The sequence below is a fragment of the Rhinopithecus bieti genome, unplaced genomic scaffold (genome assembly GCF_001698545.2).
Source record: "Rhinopithecus bieti isolate Rb0 unplaced genomic scaffold, ASM169854v2 scaffold_20477, whole genome shotgun sequence".
Classification (NCBI taxonomy): domain Eukaryota; kingdom Metazoa; phylum Chordata; class Mammalia; order Primates; family Cercopithecidae; genus Rhinopithecus; species Rhinopithecus bieti.
This window is the reverse complement of record NW_016810038.1, coordinates 2207220-2222831: the sequence shown is the minus strand read 5'-3', so window position 1 is coordinate 2222831 and position 15612 is coordinate 2207220. Positions and strand designations below refer to the sequence as shown.

General features: G+C 52.3%; 1 protein-coding gene across 7 annotated transcripts in view; it reads left to right on the top strand.

Moving 5' to 3' along the window:
* PHACTR3 (phosphatase and actin regulator 3) overlaps positions 1 to 15612 on the top strand; it is a 288306-nt gene that overhangs the window by 184726 nt on the left and 87968 nt on the right. For all 7 annotated transcript variants that reach the window (XM_017891227.1, XM_017891225.1, XM_017891223.1 and 4 more), the window contains exons 3-4: positions 3395 to 3472; positions 10300 to 10482. In XM_017891227.1, coding sequence (XP_017746716.1) covers positions 3395 to 3472; positions 10300 to 10482 — 261 coding nt within the window. The remainder of the gene's footprint in view (positions 1 to 3394; positions 3473 to 10299; positions 10483 to 15612) is intronic.

The following is a 15612-nucleotide window of genomic DNA, read 5'->3' as shown; positions in this document are numbered from 1 at the left end:
CCCCCGCTTCCAAGCCACACACCTGTGAGCGACACCTAAAAACAATTAGTGAGGGAGCTGCTGATGTAGAATCAGTCCTGGGTCTCAGGAACCAGCCCTGGCGAGTGCCCGTCTCAGGCTGTTCCCTCGGGTGGTCCCTGGGGTCCCATTTCCTTTCCAGCTCTGAAGAGGCACAGGTTCCAGGCACTGAGGATGGTGGAGACGAAGGCCAGGTGTTACAGCGCCCAGGCCCATGGCAGGAGCGGTGGTCAACACCAACAGCAGGCCCTCCACTCATGCTTTTGTGCATGATTTACAAAATTATTACTATTTTTTTTTTACCAACCAAGAAGTTGATAGATGAATTCTTGTTGAAATGAAAACAGAACAAGCATCATCATTCAGCAGATCTTGAGCACCTCCTGTGTGCCCAGTACCAACAGGAGGGGCCCAGGCCCTGCCCACCCAGAGCTTTCTGCAAAGTAGGGAGTCAAGTGACAAAGTGTGGAAGCCACCAAGTGAACCAGCATGCGAGTCAATTCCAGACTCTGACGAGACTGCAAGGCAGCCCCCCTCACTGGATGTTAAGCTCAGCCAGGTGGGCAGGGTCCATGTGTTCCCCTGCATCTGGCAGGGCCCCTTGCACACACATGGCACCAATGGGCTCTTTGCAATCCAGGCTTAATGGCAGGATCAATGAGAAGGCCCTGGGGGTGGAAATGAGCAGAGTGGACACTGCTTTGGGCCCAGTGGTCTCAGAAGACCCAGGTGAGGAGGCTCCATTAAGCTGAGATGTCACTGGTTCATTGAGAAAGGCAGGGAAAAGCATCGCAGCAGTGGGAACAGCCCTCGCAAAGGCACTGAGCTGGGGAAGGCACGTCTGTGCAGCAGTGAAAGGCCGGGGAACTGGAGCAGAGTGACCTCCGTGACCTCAGGTGGGTCTCTGATGTTCTCAGAGGCCTGCTGCCCCCAGCAGTGGGACTGGAAGGCTGAGGTTTGTCTTCTGAGGACTCTGGGTTCTTTGGCCTACTCCAAGCTGTGCTGTGTGAGTTCACCAGCAAGATGCTCTGGGGACCCTCCTAGGGCATTGGAGTTCTCGAGGTTATTACCTGCAGCATCCCCACCTTCAGGACCATCATTTGGGCGTTTGGAAACTCGAGGAACAGTGCTGCATCTTGTTTATTTATTCCAAACCACTGTTTTCCCTTAAAGAGGGGGGGTGTTATTTGTTTCAGCATATCAAATTCCTGATTTCACGGGCATCACGGGTTAGGATGAGCTGAAGTGAATACAAAGATGATTGGAAGAGAAATATGTAGCAAACAGTGGTTTTGGCAGGCAAGGCTGGGGGAACACGCTGAACATGGCTCTCACGGCTATAGGGTGGAGCAGCATCTCAGTCCATGCCTGCCCTGGCGGGTGGCTGAGATCCACTCAGCCATTTACATGCTGTACCACCTTTACAAGCTGCACCACCACTGATGTCCCCATCCCCGAGAGGGGGAGAGTAGATCCTCGCAGCTGTGTCTTTGGGTCATTGGGAAGTCCTCGAGTCAGTGCAGGCAAAGACCTGTGATGTCTGAGGCTGATCACCATGAGCACCGCCTGGTGTTGGCCTGGGGATGGGGTCCACTCAGAGCTCGAGGCCTCCACCCCTGTTCTTCTCATCTGCTTTGTGAACCTAGCTGCAGCCTCTTGCTGACACCTCCCAAGGTCAGCATTCACTTTGTCAGTTTTATCCACAATTCTGGCACCTGGAAATTGGCTTGGAAATTGGGACCACAGAAAGGAAATTCTGTTTTCTCTGCCCAAAAATGTCCCCACCCTGCTGTGTTTGGGTTTCCCTTTTCATCCTTTGGCTTTAGGGTAAATATCCTCAGAGAAGCCACCCCGGAGGTCAAGGGTGGGATGGGTTTCCCCAGACAACTTCCCCCCAACCAATCCCCCACCCCGGGCTTGACTTATCCCTCCTCACCCATTTCTAGACACTTGCCATCTGTCCTCCCACCTGTGCTGGCCTCAGGCAGAGGCTGTGCCTGTCTTGCTCACGGCAGAATCTCATGTGCCTGACATGGTGCCTGGCACACAGTAGGTGTTCAGTAAATGTGTAAGGGGTTTCGATAGATTGAACACCTGGTCACCATGGCCTGTTCCCCCAGTGGAGCCCACACCTGTGACCGTGAGGCTGCAGGGGTTCTGCCCTCTGTGACTCCCCAGCACCCAGCTCAGCACTTGGCACGTAGCAGATGCTCAGGAAATACTTTTGAACACGTGAAATAATTCCATTGCCAGTGCCTGTTTGTCATCTGCCTCCCCACCTAGACATTAAGCTCAGCCAGGTGGGTTGACTCTGTCTGGTCCCCGGCATCTGGCAGGGCCCCTTGCACACACAGAACACTGATGGACTCTCTGTGATCCAGGCTTAATGGCAGGATCACTGGACAGGCCCTGGGGTGGAGATGAGCAGGGCGGCCACTGCTTTGGGCCCAGTGGGCCGAGAAGACCCAGGTGAGGAGGCTGCATTGAGCTGCATTGAGCTGAGATGTAATTGGTTCATTGGGAAAGGCGGGGAAAAGCATCACAGCAGGGGAAACAGCCCTTGCAAAGGTGCATCTTTTAAAGAAAGGGTTGAGGTGGTTATGTAGTCTTGTATTTGGAAATTGGGGCTCACCTGTAGGCAAACAGTTTTCCTGATGGAAGGAAGAAGATGACTGTCAAGCAGCCTGAGGCCTGCCTGTGAGCGGAGGGAGAATGGGAGAAGGCGGGGGGCATCGCTCAAGTGTTTTGCTCCGGGAAGGGGAGGCAGGAAAGGCTATTCTGAAAGTGGAATTGGGAAAGATCTGGCAAATTAGGCTTGGTGGAAGGGGACTGGGGGCTGGCCTCCTCCCTTTCTGTCCATCTGGTAGACTGGAAGCTTTTAACCTGTGTTTATTGGAAGAAGCTCTAGTGAGAGAGCCACACAGAAGAATCTCATCTGAGTGGATGTTAACAGGGACCAGGAGGCACTTAGCAAAGGCTAACAGGAACCACAGAAAGGAGCCTGAGGTGTTGGGGGCAGAGGGAGGGCGCTTTCCTTGGTTGGTAAGTTAAGCAGCATTTGGTGAAGGGCAGGAATGGCTGGTGGGAGCTAACTTAGAGAGGGGCGTTATATGTGGAGGGGCTTTCCAGATACATCACAGAAACGACTGCTGTAGAATATCCACGGTGTGCACTGCGCTTTAGCTGTGGTTTATGTACATTGCTTAGCAGAGTGCTTTGTAAGAAAGTTGGGCCTTGCCAGTGGACCAGGCCCCTAAGCCTGAGGCGCCTGCTAGCTCACTGTTTTTGGTCTGTAAACTTGAGCCTGGCATTGGCTGTGGCTTGGGCCCATTGACACCTTTGCCCAAGACTCACTGTGTGTTTGTGTGTTGGGCAGCGCTGGAGAAGAAGATGGCCGGCAGGCAAGGCCGAGAGGAGCTCATCAAGAAGGGACTGCTGGAGATGATGGAGCAGGGTAAGTGGGACCCGCCCCTGGCTTGGAAGGGCACGGTGCTGGGAATGCGGAATGAAAAGTCTCACATGAATCCAGGAAGCCCATCAGAAACGGAGTAGAATCAGAAGAGGGCTGTGTCCAGATGAAGCCTGCAAGGTTGGAGAAATGCCTCATGTCAGGAGCCATTCCATTGGTCCAGCCCCCAAGGGCATGGGAGACCCCATTACTTAGCTGAAGAGCTCCCCCTCGTGACATGACTCCCTGGGGAATGTCTAACAGAGCTGGCTGTGCATGAAAAAGTTGGTGGTTTATCCCAATTCCTTTAAAGTAGCAGCAATGGTTTTTTCAGCATTAACTTTTTTTTTTTCATATTCACATTTCAATTCTCCATTTGTGCAAATTATTTTTAATTCCACTATTACCTACTCCTACTACCATCATGTAGAAAGCATTCAGGACATGCTGGGGCTGGGTGGGGTATTCCGCATGCCCTGTCTCATTGGTCTTCCCAGCATCCCTGAGGATGGGGGCAGTGGTTATCCCATTTGCAGATGAGGAGTGTGAGGGTCTGGGTGGTGACTGCCCCAAGTCATTGCAGCCTGAGAACAGAGACGCAGAACAAATCCTCATATCTTGATCTCTGGTCTAGAGAGTTTAATCTCAGTGGTGCCTACATAATCGTCTTTGCTTCCATCTTTCAGGAAGGCCAGTTATTATCGCTCATGCAATTAACTGAACAGAGTTCTTTAATTCCCAAGTCTTTCTCTTTGTGATGGCTTCCTGGAGGTGTGAGGCCCAGGACTTGGATGCTAACACTAGCCCTTGATGCTTTCCAGTTCCCTGAGAGGCTAAATCTTGGTTAGGAGGTTTCATAAAACCTCACTCCTCTGGAAGACTGTCTGGAGCTGGACCAAGCTCTGGCCTCCTAAGGAATCTAGCCATGCACAGCCAATTTCCTGAGGCTTGCATGAATATATTGAATTCCTCTCTCCCTGCTTCAGCCTTAAAATATTACTAGTGTCTTTGTAATTTGGCCCAAATATCAGGAATTAGGAAGGAAGCTCATGAAATAAATGAATCCAGATTTTATGCAGCAGGGCCTGTCAGCGCACAAACCCGATTGTGGGCCCAAGCCTTGTCATCATTTCCTTTCTTTAGACTCAAAGAGTGAAGTATTTTGATGATGCTATTTTTAGAGGAAATCTACATGGGAAATTGCTTAATAGTGATAATAAAACCTTACATGTGCGAGGAAAGCTTGGTGTCAAGTCCCATGGCACTCAGATGTTTAACGCTCTGTTGTGATACTCAGATTTGGTGGAATGCGGTTGCTGAGTTAGAAATCTGGAGGATTTTAATTTGGATGGGACAAAAAAGTGCCAAACTTCGGCATTTTGAATATGTTGCCAACAGGCATGACTTTGGATCTTAGGGAAGGAGAAAGGAAGATGAAAACAATGCTAGGGTCTTTTTTCATCTATTCTAAAAATATATTACTTTTGTTGAGGAAAGAGTAAGTATATAGACTTGATTCCTCTCAAAAATGAAGCTATAGTTTGAATAATTAAAGGGGAAAACATCTAGGAGCATTGGCTTTTTTCCACTCTGAGTTTTTGCAAGATGATTTTTTCTGATGAAGTCGGAACAGAGGCTGGAGACGCATGCTTGGCTGCAGCCAGGCTGACAGCATGGCTTTCACCCTGCTGCCGTGGGAGCCTGGTCTCTGGCTTCCGTGCCTCTGACGGCGACATCACACACCCGCGGTCTTACAGAATCACTTTAGATCAGGGTCGGCAAACCTTTTCTGGAGAGGGTCGGATAGCGCATATTTTAGGGGGCTGTGCAGTCTCTGTTGCAACTACTTGTCTCTGCCTTTGTAGCCCAAAGGCAGCCAGAGACAAATCATGCATGAGAGGGCGTGGCTGTGTCCCAAGAAAACTTATGGCCACTGGCCTTTGAATTTTATATAATTTTGTCAACCATTTAAAGATGTCAAATCCAGGTGCGGGGACTGGAGTGGCCTCCATGTTGTGGTTTGTTCATCTCTACCTTCCATACTTTCTCTCTTGCTAAATGATTATGGACCAGGGACTAGAGTGACCTGAAACACAGTCTCTTTCCTTGAGAGGGCAAATGCACTCCTAAATTGATGCCATGACATTTTATTGAGGGCCCACTATGTGCCAGGGTCTGTGCTAGCTGCTGAGGACACAGGTGAGCAAAATACTGTTCTGAACGCACATCCAGTGGGACCATTAGATAATCCCACATAGAGTCAGCTACTCACGATGGCGATGAGTGTGGTGAAGGACATGGCACCCTAAGAACACGAGACAGGACCTGACCTGGTCCTCCGGGGCCAGGAGATGGTTGAGTGCGGTCCACAGGTGGGCAGGAGGACCTAGCCTGATTCTCCGAGTTTGTTGCATATTAGGATCACCTGGAGAGCTTTAAAAACCCTCCACCGCTCAGGCAACAATTAAATTAGATGCTCTGGGCGTGGGACCCAGGCAGCAGCGCTTCCTCATCCTCCACAGCTGATTCCAACTTTGATGCAGGAAGGTTGAAAAGCCAAGAGACAGGGAAGCAGGGAGTGACTTCCAGCCCCCAGAAGCAGCAAGAGCAAGTCCCCGCGGTGGAAGGGACCTTGAGATGGTGGGTTGTGCTGGAGGAAAGGAGGGAGAGGGAGAGGGGCTTGGGTCAAGACGCCTCCCATCTTCCCTGCCCACACACCGGCTGGGGTGGCAGAGGCATAACCACGCTGCTGCGGGAGGCTGGGGCAGCCACAGTGCGAGTGGGTGAGGTCTGCCAGGAGCCCGAGTGTCTCTGCAGGGAAATATCAGGCACGGGGCAGCAGAGGTTGCTCTGAGAGGGGACTTGGACTTGCTGTTCACAGTCGACTCTTCTGTGCTGCTTGAATCCTTTCCTGCGTGCCACCTGTAATCAACCTGTAATCAACGTGCAGTAATAACAGGATCCATGCAGATGCTTGGCCACAGGCTCCGGGCTAAATCCTTCCCTGCACCGCGGTTTCCGTCCTGCACTGGCTTCAAAAATGCCTGTTCTCACTGGGTCGACCTGAGGTCAGACCCTCTTACAGGATGACTGGAATTGGTGGTGGTGGCTGTGCACCTGCCCTCTCCGGCTCAGGGGAGGACCCGGCGTGAGGGCTGCCGCTCCGGGGTGGGCACGCAGTGCCGCCGCCTCTGCTGTGGGTGTGAGGACTCTCCAGGGTAAGGAGCAGAAGCGCTTTCCCGGCTTTGGGGTTAAGGAACCAGCTTCAGCCACCGCCTTCCGCGGCCGGCAGGGGCGCAGCTGCAGCCGGGGGCGCCCTCCTGTGGCCGGCCAGGCTCAGGAGCCTCCCTGCAAGGTGGCCGGGACTTCATGCGGGACAGGCCCTGTGAGGCTGCGGGAGTGGATTGTCCGTGGCCCCGGAGCCTCAATTGAACCCCATCAAAACTCACATTTGAACTTGCTTGGCCATTACAAATCCCAGGATTGCCCTCTGCCCTGCACACGCGCACGTATGCACACGCGTGTGCATACACGTCGGACACCCTGGAGCTGGCCCTGAAGCAGGTGGGCAGCCTGGTGGAGGGAGCTGGCCTCTGGGAACGGCCGGCAGAAAAGAGCCCACCAGCTCCTGGGGGTTGAGGCAGCGTCCAGGGCATGAGTTTGCTCCCTCTGGGGTGTTATTTTATGATCGATGGTCCGTTTTATGGACCACTCCGACCCCATCCCCTCCTGTTCTGTGACTAGTCATCAGCTTGGACCTAGGAAGGACCCTGCTGGTGGCATTATTACATTACTAGATGTGTGCAGTGGGGCCAGTTGTGTCCCGGGGAGGGGAGAGGGGACCCCTCTGCTGTCTTCAGTGCTCCTTCCGCCCTCCTCTGAGATATCCGTGACCAAGCGAGACCAGACCAAATCTCTAGCACAAGGGGTCCCCTTCCCCAGCCCCCTCGCCCAGCCCACGTTTCTCTGTGCCAGATACTGTTTATGTTCTGAATGGCTTTCCTCCATCTCCCTGTATGCGTTGACTTGGCATTTTCTTAAATAATTTAAGGAATTTCCTACCCTGTCATTGGGTATAAAAGAAGAGAGTTTGTTACTCTGTGCTGTGTTCAGTGACCTGAGATTGACTAGGCATTCTTTCCTCAGGGAATTGGACAGTGACAAATCAAGTCTGTCTGGTTTCCATGTGGTAGGAACGCCGGGGGACACATGTCTGCATGTGTGCACACACATGCACGTGCACACATGTGCACCCACGTGTGCTTGCACCGTGCACATACATGTGCCATGACTGTACACGTGTGTGCCTGCATGCGCATCTGAGTGCGTGTGCATGTCTGCAGCACGTTCCCTCTCACTGTGGCTGCTCAGGCGCACTGCTCTGTGCTCCCTTCTGCAGCCCTGGAAGGAGAGTGGCCAGGGGGAGGCTGACCTTCCAGGGAGAGGAGCAGGGCCTGGGCTCCCACCACTCCCCCCACCCCTCCCCAACCCGCGTTTCTTAGCAACAGCCCTGCCACCAGGGCTATTTTGGGAACTGAAACTTTTCATTGAACATGATTATCAGCTGGAGCTCTGACCGCAGCCCAGAGAAGTCCTGCAAGGGCTGCTAAGCTGCAAAAGCAGGGGAAGGTTCAGACTGTGGAGGGGTGTGGTGCTTTTTTGAGTCTGGAGACCTCTGGGCCTTCCAGGTTCAATGTTCTGACCCTTTTATGGTGGTGGCTGTGATGAGTTTGATGCTGCTGCTGCTGCTGATGATGGAGGCATCCTTATTAACAGCAGTGACAGGCGTGGCAGCAAAAGACCTGTGCATTCTAAGGTGTGGTGTCCATAACTGCCAGCGGTGGGTGGCAGCCTTGCCTGTCACACAGGGTAGGTGTGAAGCTCAAGCTGGCGGAGCCTTGTGCTCCTTCACGCCAGCTCTCACATTCCCTGTGTGTGGCCAGGGGCCGGGTAAGCTGTGCTGTCGCAGTTGCATGTCAAGTACGAGGAAACCAGTCACGAGAAGGGGCTGATTCAGTTTTGAGCTTTGTGACCTCTGATTTTGTCTACTTGGTGAGCTCTCTTGGCTTGTATCTGGGTTGGCGGGCTGTTATAGCTAAGGGTCAAATCTGGCTCAGGACCTGTTTTTATGTGGCCTTTGAGCTAAGAATGCTTTTTAAATAGGAAAGACTTTCATAAAAATTAAACAAAAAATCAAGGAAGAGTTGTAGCACGGGGCATACGGCACGTGGCCCACAGAGCCTGGCACGTTTGCCATCTGCGCCTTATGGGAAGAGCCTGCCAGCCTCGCCTGGACCTCTGGGCAACTGACACGTCTGCATGGATGAGATCGTCCGGCCCCAAATCTCCAGACTTATGGCATGGCTGACCTTTTCATTCTCTCCGGAGGAGACATGCGCAGCAGAGGGAATCTGATCGGCAGTGATGACAGCTCAAATCTCTTCCAGGGCCCCAGGCAGGAAATGGGTCTGGCGTGAGTCCTGGGTGTGGTGAGGACTCTGTGGAGGGAGAAACGGTTCTGTCCTAAGCCTGCTGTTAGCAGATGGGCCCAAAGGTGCAGACCAAGGGCCAGATCACTCTTGTCACCCTCCTCTTCTCGTTGTCAGAAACCATCACCACCAACATGACAGAAAGCATACGTAAAGTGCACACCTTATGCCAGACACATTCCATACCTGAGCTCCATTAATTCTCGTAATGTTGCCATGAAGCAAGCAGAAATATTATCCCCGTTTTATAGGTAAGGAAATTGAGATCCAGAGGAATTTGCTATTTGGGCCCAAAATGCCATTTGCAGGTGGTGGGACGCATGATAGGGTGACTGTATACTGTTGTCCAAACAGGACACTTAGGAGTGAAAGGGACACTGTTGAAGGACACAGGGATGGCAGGTGGGAATCAGAATTGACCAGGTCCTATGGACCCCGACCCTGAAGTAAATGTTGCCTCTTCCTTCCACTGCCAGGATGGGAGGCATGTGGAAGGAGGTCAGGGCAGGCTGGCATCCCCCAAACGGCCACCTCGTGGCTGTGTCAACATGTGCAGGTCACACTGCCCTCTGCACCAGGCCTCCAGGAACTGCTGTAGGGATTGAGAGGAGTCCTGCAGGGCCATGTGGAGGCTTTGTGCGTGGAGCTGTAACGTGCATCTCAGTGACGTGACTGTGACTTGCTGGCCGAGGGCCCTGCCATCCTACAGTTGGGTAACTGGGCCATTTCTTTTGCTCTCCGAGTGCTGAGCCCCTCACCATTAAGGTGCAACCCCAGGGATGACAAGTGAAGGGCCGGACCCTCAGAGGCTGCAGCAGCCAAGCTTCAAGAGAGGCGAAGCACCAGATCCTTCCTTATGCCCTGCCAGTGCCTCCTCTTCTGGGAGGGCTGCCTGTCAGACCTAGGGACCCCCGGCTCTGTGTCCCCTCCATCCATGGGTGTGCCCCCGTTCTGGGCTCATGGTACCATGTGCGGTCATCTGCGTGGCTTCCTTAGAGTGTGAGCGCCCTGGGGGCAAGGACTGTATCTTATTAACCTCCACCTTGCCAGGGTCTATCACAGTGCCAGACACGTAGTGGGTGATCAGTAAACACCTGTTTAATGCCTGGCTGAGGGTCGAGTGGTGGGTGCAGAGGTGAGTTGGTTTTCTGCAGCCACAACCACCCCTGCATCTCAGAGGTCTACAGCAATCACCGTTTGTTGTCCCCTGGTGTGTGGTGGGGGGAGAGAGGTGGGGGACCACCCAGAGCATAGAATGGATACTCCTCAGGAAGGCTCTTGGGATGGTGGAAGGGATGAAGGGAGAGAGGTGCAGGCCTGGCTGACAGCTACATTTCCTTGTAGATGCTGAAAGCAAAACGTGCAACCCCGATGGAGGACCCCGATCTGTGCAGAGTGAACCACCTACTCCCAAGTCGGAGATGCTGACTTCAGAAGATGCCCAGCCTGGAAGCCCCTTGGCCACTGGGAAGGACCAGGTCTCCCTGGACAAGCCACTGTCCTCAGCCGCCCACTTGGACGATGCAGGTACTGACTGGAGACCGCACTAAGTTGAGCTTCTCCTAGAATGGCCATACGTCCCTACGGGTGTCCCTGGCTATAGCTTAGGCAACGGCCCTCGTAGAACATTGTTCTCAAGAGAGCCAGGCCCGTGCTCAATGCGCTGCCATGCTGTGCTACCTGGCTGGGTTGGATGGTTTGCTGGGGCACTTTTCTCTACTGTCTCTTTCCAAGTCTGGCACAGCCAATAAGTGAAGGTACTTAACGATGTTCATCTCCCTGGCACATCTTCCCCCCGCTCCCAGGGCGTCTTTGGGTTTCTCTGGGAGCTTCTAGGCAGGAAAGTGCTCTCTGGAGGGGCAAGTGCCCAGTGGGGGGATTTTAGTGACCCGAAAAGGGGTAGGACGTAGGGTTGAGGGACTTTCCTATGGCCGAAATCCTGCCACAGGGGTCCTCTTGGCCTAAAAGATGCTTAAGTCCCTGCGTGTGTGCATGCCTGGGAGCTGGTCGGTGCTGATGCAGGCTCAGCGTGCTGCAGCCTATGCAGGACTCTTCCGCTGCTTCTTGAGGGGAGGTGGGCTTGGTGCCTTGCTCCAAGCCTCAGTTTCCCTCTGTTAAATGGGAAAAGTAATGGACCTACATCAGGGTTGTTTGGAGGGTGGGAGGAACTTAGCACAGTGTCTGCTGTGTAAAGCGACTATTATCAAAGGCAGTAGGGGCTTTGGGTAGTGGTGGTGGTTTTTATTTTAATTGAATAGACCAGGGCACCTCCCAAGGATGGGGAGAAGGAAGGAAGGACAGAAGGGAGGAAAGCAGGAACTGGCCACAGAAACCTGCAGGCGCTTCACCAGCTCCTCCTCCTCTCCCACCTGGCAGAGCGATTCTTTTGGAGCTTCACTGTTGACTTGGAATCCTGTTGTCTCATAAAATTTCAGGCTATAAACAAGTCTCACACAGTTTGGGGGTGGGAAGGTGAACGCATCTCTCCGTGAGTGTAGGAAGTTGGAAATCCAGGCCCCAGGACAGCCTGGTAGGCTTCTGCTTCAGAGCGGGTGCACTGTGCCTGGGGCTTCCTTCTGCCACAGAAGGGTGACACCCACAGCCTCGCAGGCCACCCGTCCACAGCACCGCTGCAGCGCTAGCAGGCACCTGCCCAGAGGCATGCTCAGCCCTCCTCGGGTGTGGCTGTGTCTCTCCAGTTTCACCTGGCTTGGAATTTGGGGTCTGAGAGTTGTGACCCCTGGAGGGTCCCAGCTCTCACGCAGAGGCCCCCTCCACACACACAGGTCTCTGTGTGCCCCAGGTATCTGACTTTGGGGCTGGCATGGTTCTTATGGCTGAGCAGAGCCTGGCTTTCCTGCCATGGTGTGGTCCCCGCAGCCCAGCCCTTGTGTATGGCCCATGAGCCTCCCCAAGGGAGCCAGGGCTGCTGCTCCCAGCCCCCGCTGGGGCTCACACTTCTCCTTGGCAGTGGTTTCTGTAGCTCAGCTCAGGGCCTGTGCCTGCTCCCCTCAGCGCCCTCTTCTGACCTCAGACACAGGGTCTTGCTCGCTCTCCAGACGCTGGGTGTGAGGATGGGTTCCTGAGAGCAGAGTGGGTCTGTTGAGATTACACATTTGTATCAAGGACCCTCTCCTGAATGAGGCCTGAGGGAGGAGTGGGAATCAGCCAGGCAGAGAGTGAGGTGCAGAGTATCCCAGAAAGGGGAATAACATGCAAAGACAGGGGACAGGAACACACACCTTTTCTGAAAAGGGCCAGAGAGGAAAGAGCATCAGCGCTGCAGGCTGGAGGTGTCTGACGCAGTCACTTGCCTCTACCCTCATAGCACAAAAGCAGCGTCGATGGTGAAAGGGTGCAGCTCTTGTCAGTGGAACTGTAATGATTAAAAACAGCCCAGGGCTCGGTGAGGTGGGTCACACCTATCATTCCAGCACTTTGGGAAGCCAAGACAGGAGAATCACTTGAACCTAGGAGTTCAAAGTCAGCCTGGACAGCATTGCATGACCCCATCTCTACAAAACAGTTTTGTTTTTTGTTTTTGGTTGACCGGGAGGTCAAGGCTGTAGTGAGCCTTGATCACACCACTTACTCCAGTCTGGGTGACAGAACCAGACCCTGTTTCAAAAAAATTTAAAATAAAAAACAGCCCACAGATTGGAGAGAGTTGGCCTGGCAGGTTTTCCCTGAGGGCAGCTGGAACCCCCAGGGATGGAGAGACAATGGGATTTGCCTTGTAGGAAGCGCTCTGCTGGTGACCTGGCAAGACCTGGGGGCAGGGATACTGGAGACGTGCGTGGTTCCCCGGGGACTTGTCTCATTCCCGGCTTCCCCAGTGTGGGTCTTGTGCCCCTGGGGTTTGTGAGATGACTTCTTGTGAATGGCATGTGGACAGACAATGAGAAAACATTATTAATGTTTAATTAATAATGAAAATGTTTAAACATTAATAATGAAAATACTTTAATTAGGGCAAGAAGTACTGACTTCTCATTTTGGGCAATTATAGAGATTTGCTTTTTCTTATAAACAGAGATAAAAATGTGAATTCACTTAAAGTAAAATATAGCAAACAGAAGTATAGAAAACACAGAGGAATGTCCAAAATGTCTAAAGCAGGAGCCACAAATCTGGTTTAAGAAAGACCATTCCATTCCTTAGGGATGCAGCTGGCTTATTAGCAGTTAGTGACATTTGTCATCACGCTGGGGATAACGAGCTGACACAGGTGGCTGCCTGCAGGCAGGGTTGGGGAGAGTGCTCTGCTAATGACTCCACATTCATTAGCTTACTTAGCCCTGGAAGCAGCCCCCAGAGATCTCATGCCCATGATGAGATGCTGGCACACAGGTCAAACAACTGGTCCAAATAACTGGAAACAGAGGACATCTTTGACATCAGGTGAGACACAGGTCTGAACTCCTGACTGAGCTGTGGAGCCATGGGTAAGTGACTTAACCGCTCTGATCCTGTTTGATCAGCTGTGAAATGAGGATAGTAGTCACACTGACCTCCCAGGGTCGCTAAAATTAAATTAAGTGATCCCCAGGAAAGGCTTATCTCCGTCTTAACCCACACCGAGCACTTGGAAGTGTTACTCCGCTGCCAACTAGCGGTACTTGCCTGCAGGGTTACTTACAGTCACCATCATCATTGTCATCATCATCATCGTCACCATCCCCATCCATCGCAGTCATCATTGTCCATCTGTCACCATCATCATGTCGTCATTGTCATCCTGTCCTCATTGTCATCTGTCCGATAATTGGTCATCTGTCACCATCATCTGGGCCATCTGTCACCATCCAATATGTCCATTCTGTCGTCTTCATTGTCAAAAACAACCCTTGGAAAGGGACGTACTAACACACAGTATTTAGCTGCCTACAGATGCTCCCAGAGAGGCCATCTCTCTAGTAGCACGTGTGTTTTGGGATGTGGGGTCACCTGCAGTTTGCTATGGCTGGGACAACCCCGAGGCCTCATCCAGCCCTACAGACCTGGGATCCTGCACTAGGGACATTGTTCACCTCCATAACACCAGGTCAATGTTCAGAAGCTTGGCCATGAGCAACACCCCTATAAACAGGGTGTAGCTTAACACAGGGACATTAAATGTACTGGTTAAAAAATTTGCAAGCCAATGTTTAAAAATCAGGCGTGTTCACAGAAATCCAGATGTGCAGTTTCCTTTCAGTTGTCAAAGTTCAGGCCCCCCGGATCCCTGCTGTCACACAGCCAGGGTCACTGGAGCTGAACAGAGTCTGTCCCTGTAGATGGGCCTGGCACTTTGGATGTTGGAGTTTGCAATCCCTTCCATGAAGGTTAACAGCCTGGTCTTCGGAGCCAACCCCTGTGTTACTGACTTTTAATTTTCTGCTTTGGGCCTCAGTGTTTTGTGATAGAAGGAGTTAAAGCCTGAGGCCACCGTGAGGCAACATGGTCCTTAGTTCTCCAGTTTCTACTGCAGAGCCCAAGAGGACCCGCTGTTTGATGCTTTGTGTCTGATGCTGTCTGTTCTCTTCCCACATTCTGCACCTCAGCACCCGAGGGAGCTGGCCACGTCTGGGCTCAGTCGCTCTGTGTTGTGGATAATTCTATGACAGACAGATGTCATCTAATGGCCGACAAAGCCATATCCTTGAGTGGCAAATGCGTCATGTGAGTGCTGGAGTCTGGGCCCTGCTTCTCTCCTTGACCTTGGACAAGTTCAGGGAAACCTCACGGGGGCCCAGAACGTGGTGTCCCGTGGGTGACGGTCTACACCTACAGGAGCCCCTGGGATCTCTTCAGTGGTGCACACTGCTGTCCTGAAAGGTCAGGTGCTTTCTCTTCAAAAGTAAACCTCCCATGAACTTTGCTGGGGGTGGGCGAGAGGGGTCATCAGAAAGCACTAGGGGCTGTCCTAGGTCACTCCTGGCATCCAGGTGGCAACATCCAGGACTGGAGTTGCTGCTTCCCCATGCCCCAACCATGATGAGTGTGGGTGGCAGGGGGTACATCTGAATATTGCAGATCTCAGGAGGAGGACACTGTCAATGATTTTCACCATTATTTTCCTTGAGCCTTTGGTTTGGCGACTTGGGTTGACTTTCAGCTTTTGTGTTTGGGGTGATTTTGCTTTTCCTGGTTTTGTTTGGATGGTGCTTGATATGATTTGTGTATGTCCCCACCCAAATCTTATTTTGAATTGTAGCTCCCATAATTCTCACCTGTTGTGGGAGGGACCTGGTGGGAGATCATTGAATCATGGGGGCAGTTTCCCCAGTACTGTTCTCATGGTAGTGAATAAACCTCATGAGATCTGATGGTTTTATAAGGGAAAACCCCTTTTGTTTTGTTCTCATTCTCTCTTGTCCGCCACCATGTAAGATGTGTCTTTCGCCTTCTGCCGTGATTGTGAGGTCTCCCCAGCTACATGGAACTGTGAGTCCTTTAAACTTTTTCTTTATAAATTACTCAGTCTCAGGTATGTCTTTATCAGCAGCATGAAAATGGCCTAATAATGAATGCCACACCAGCAACAGAGCATTCCCTACAAAGCCCAGAAGGATCTGGTGTTTTGACACAAATGGGAACAGGGTCCTGTTCAGCATTTCTGTTGTGGGACAGGGGCTGAGTTCTGGCCTTCCCATGAGTGCACTAATTAAAAAGGAG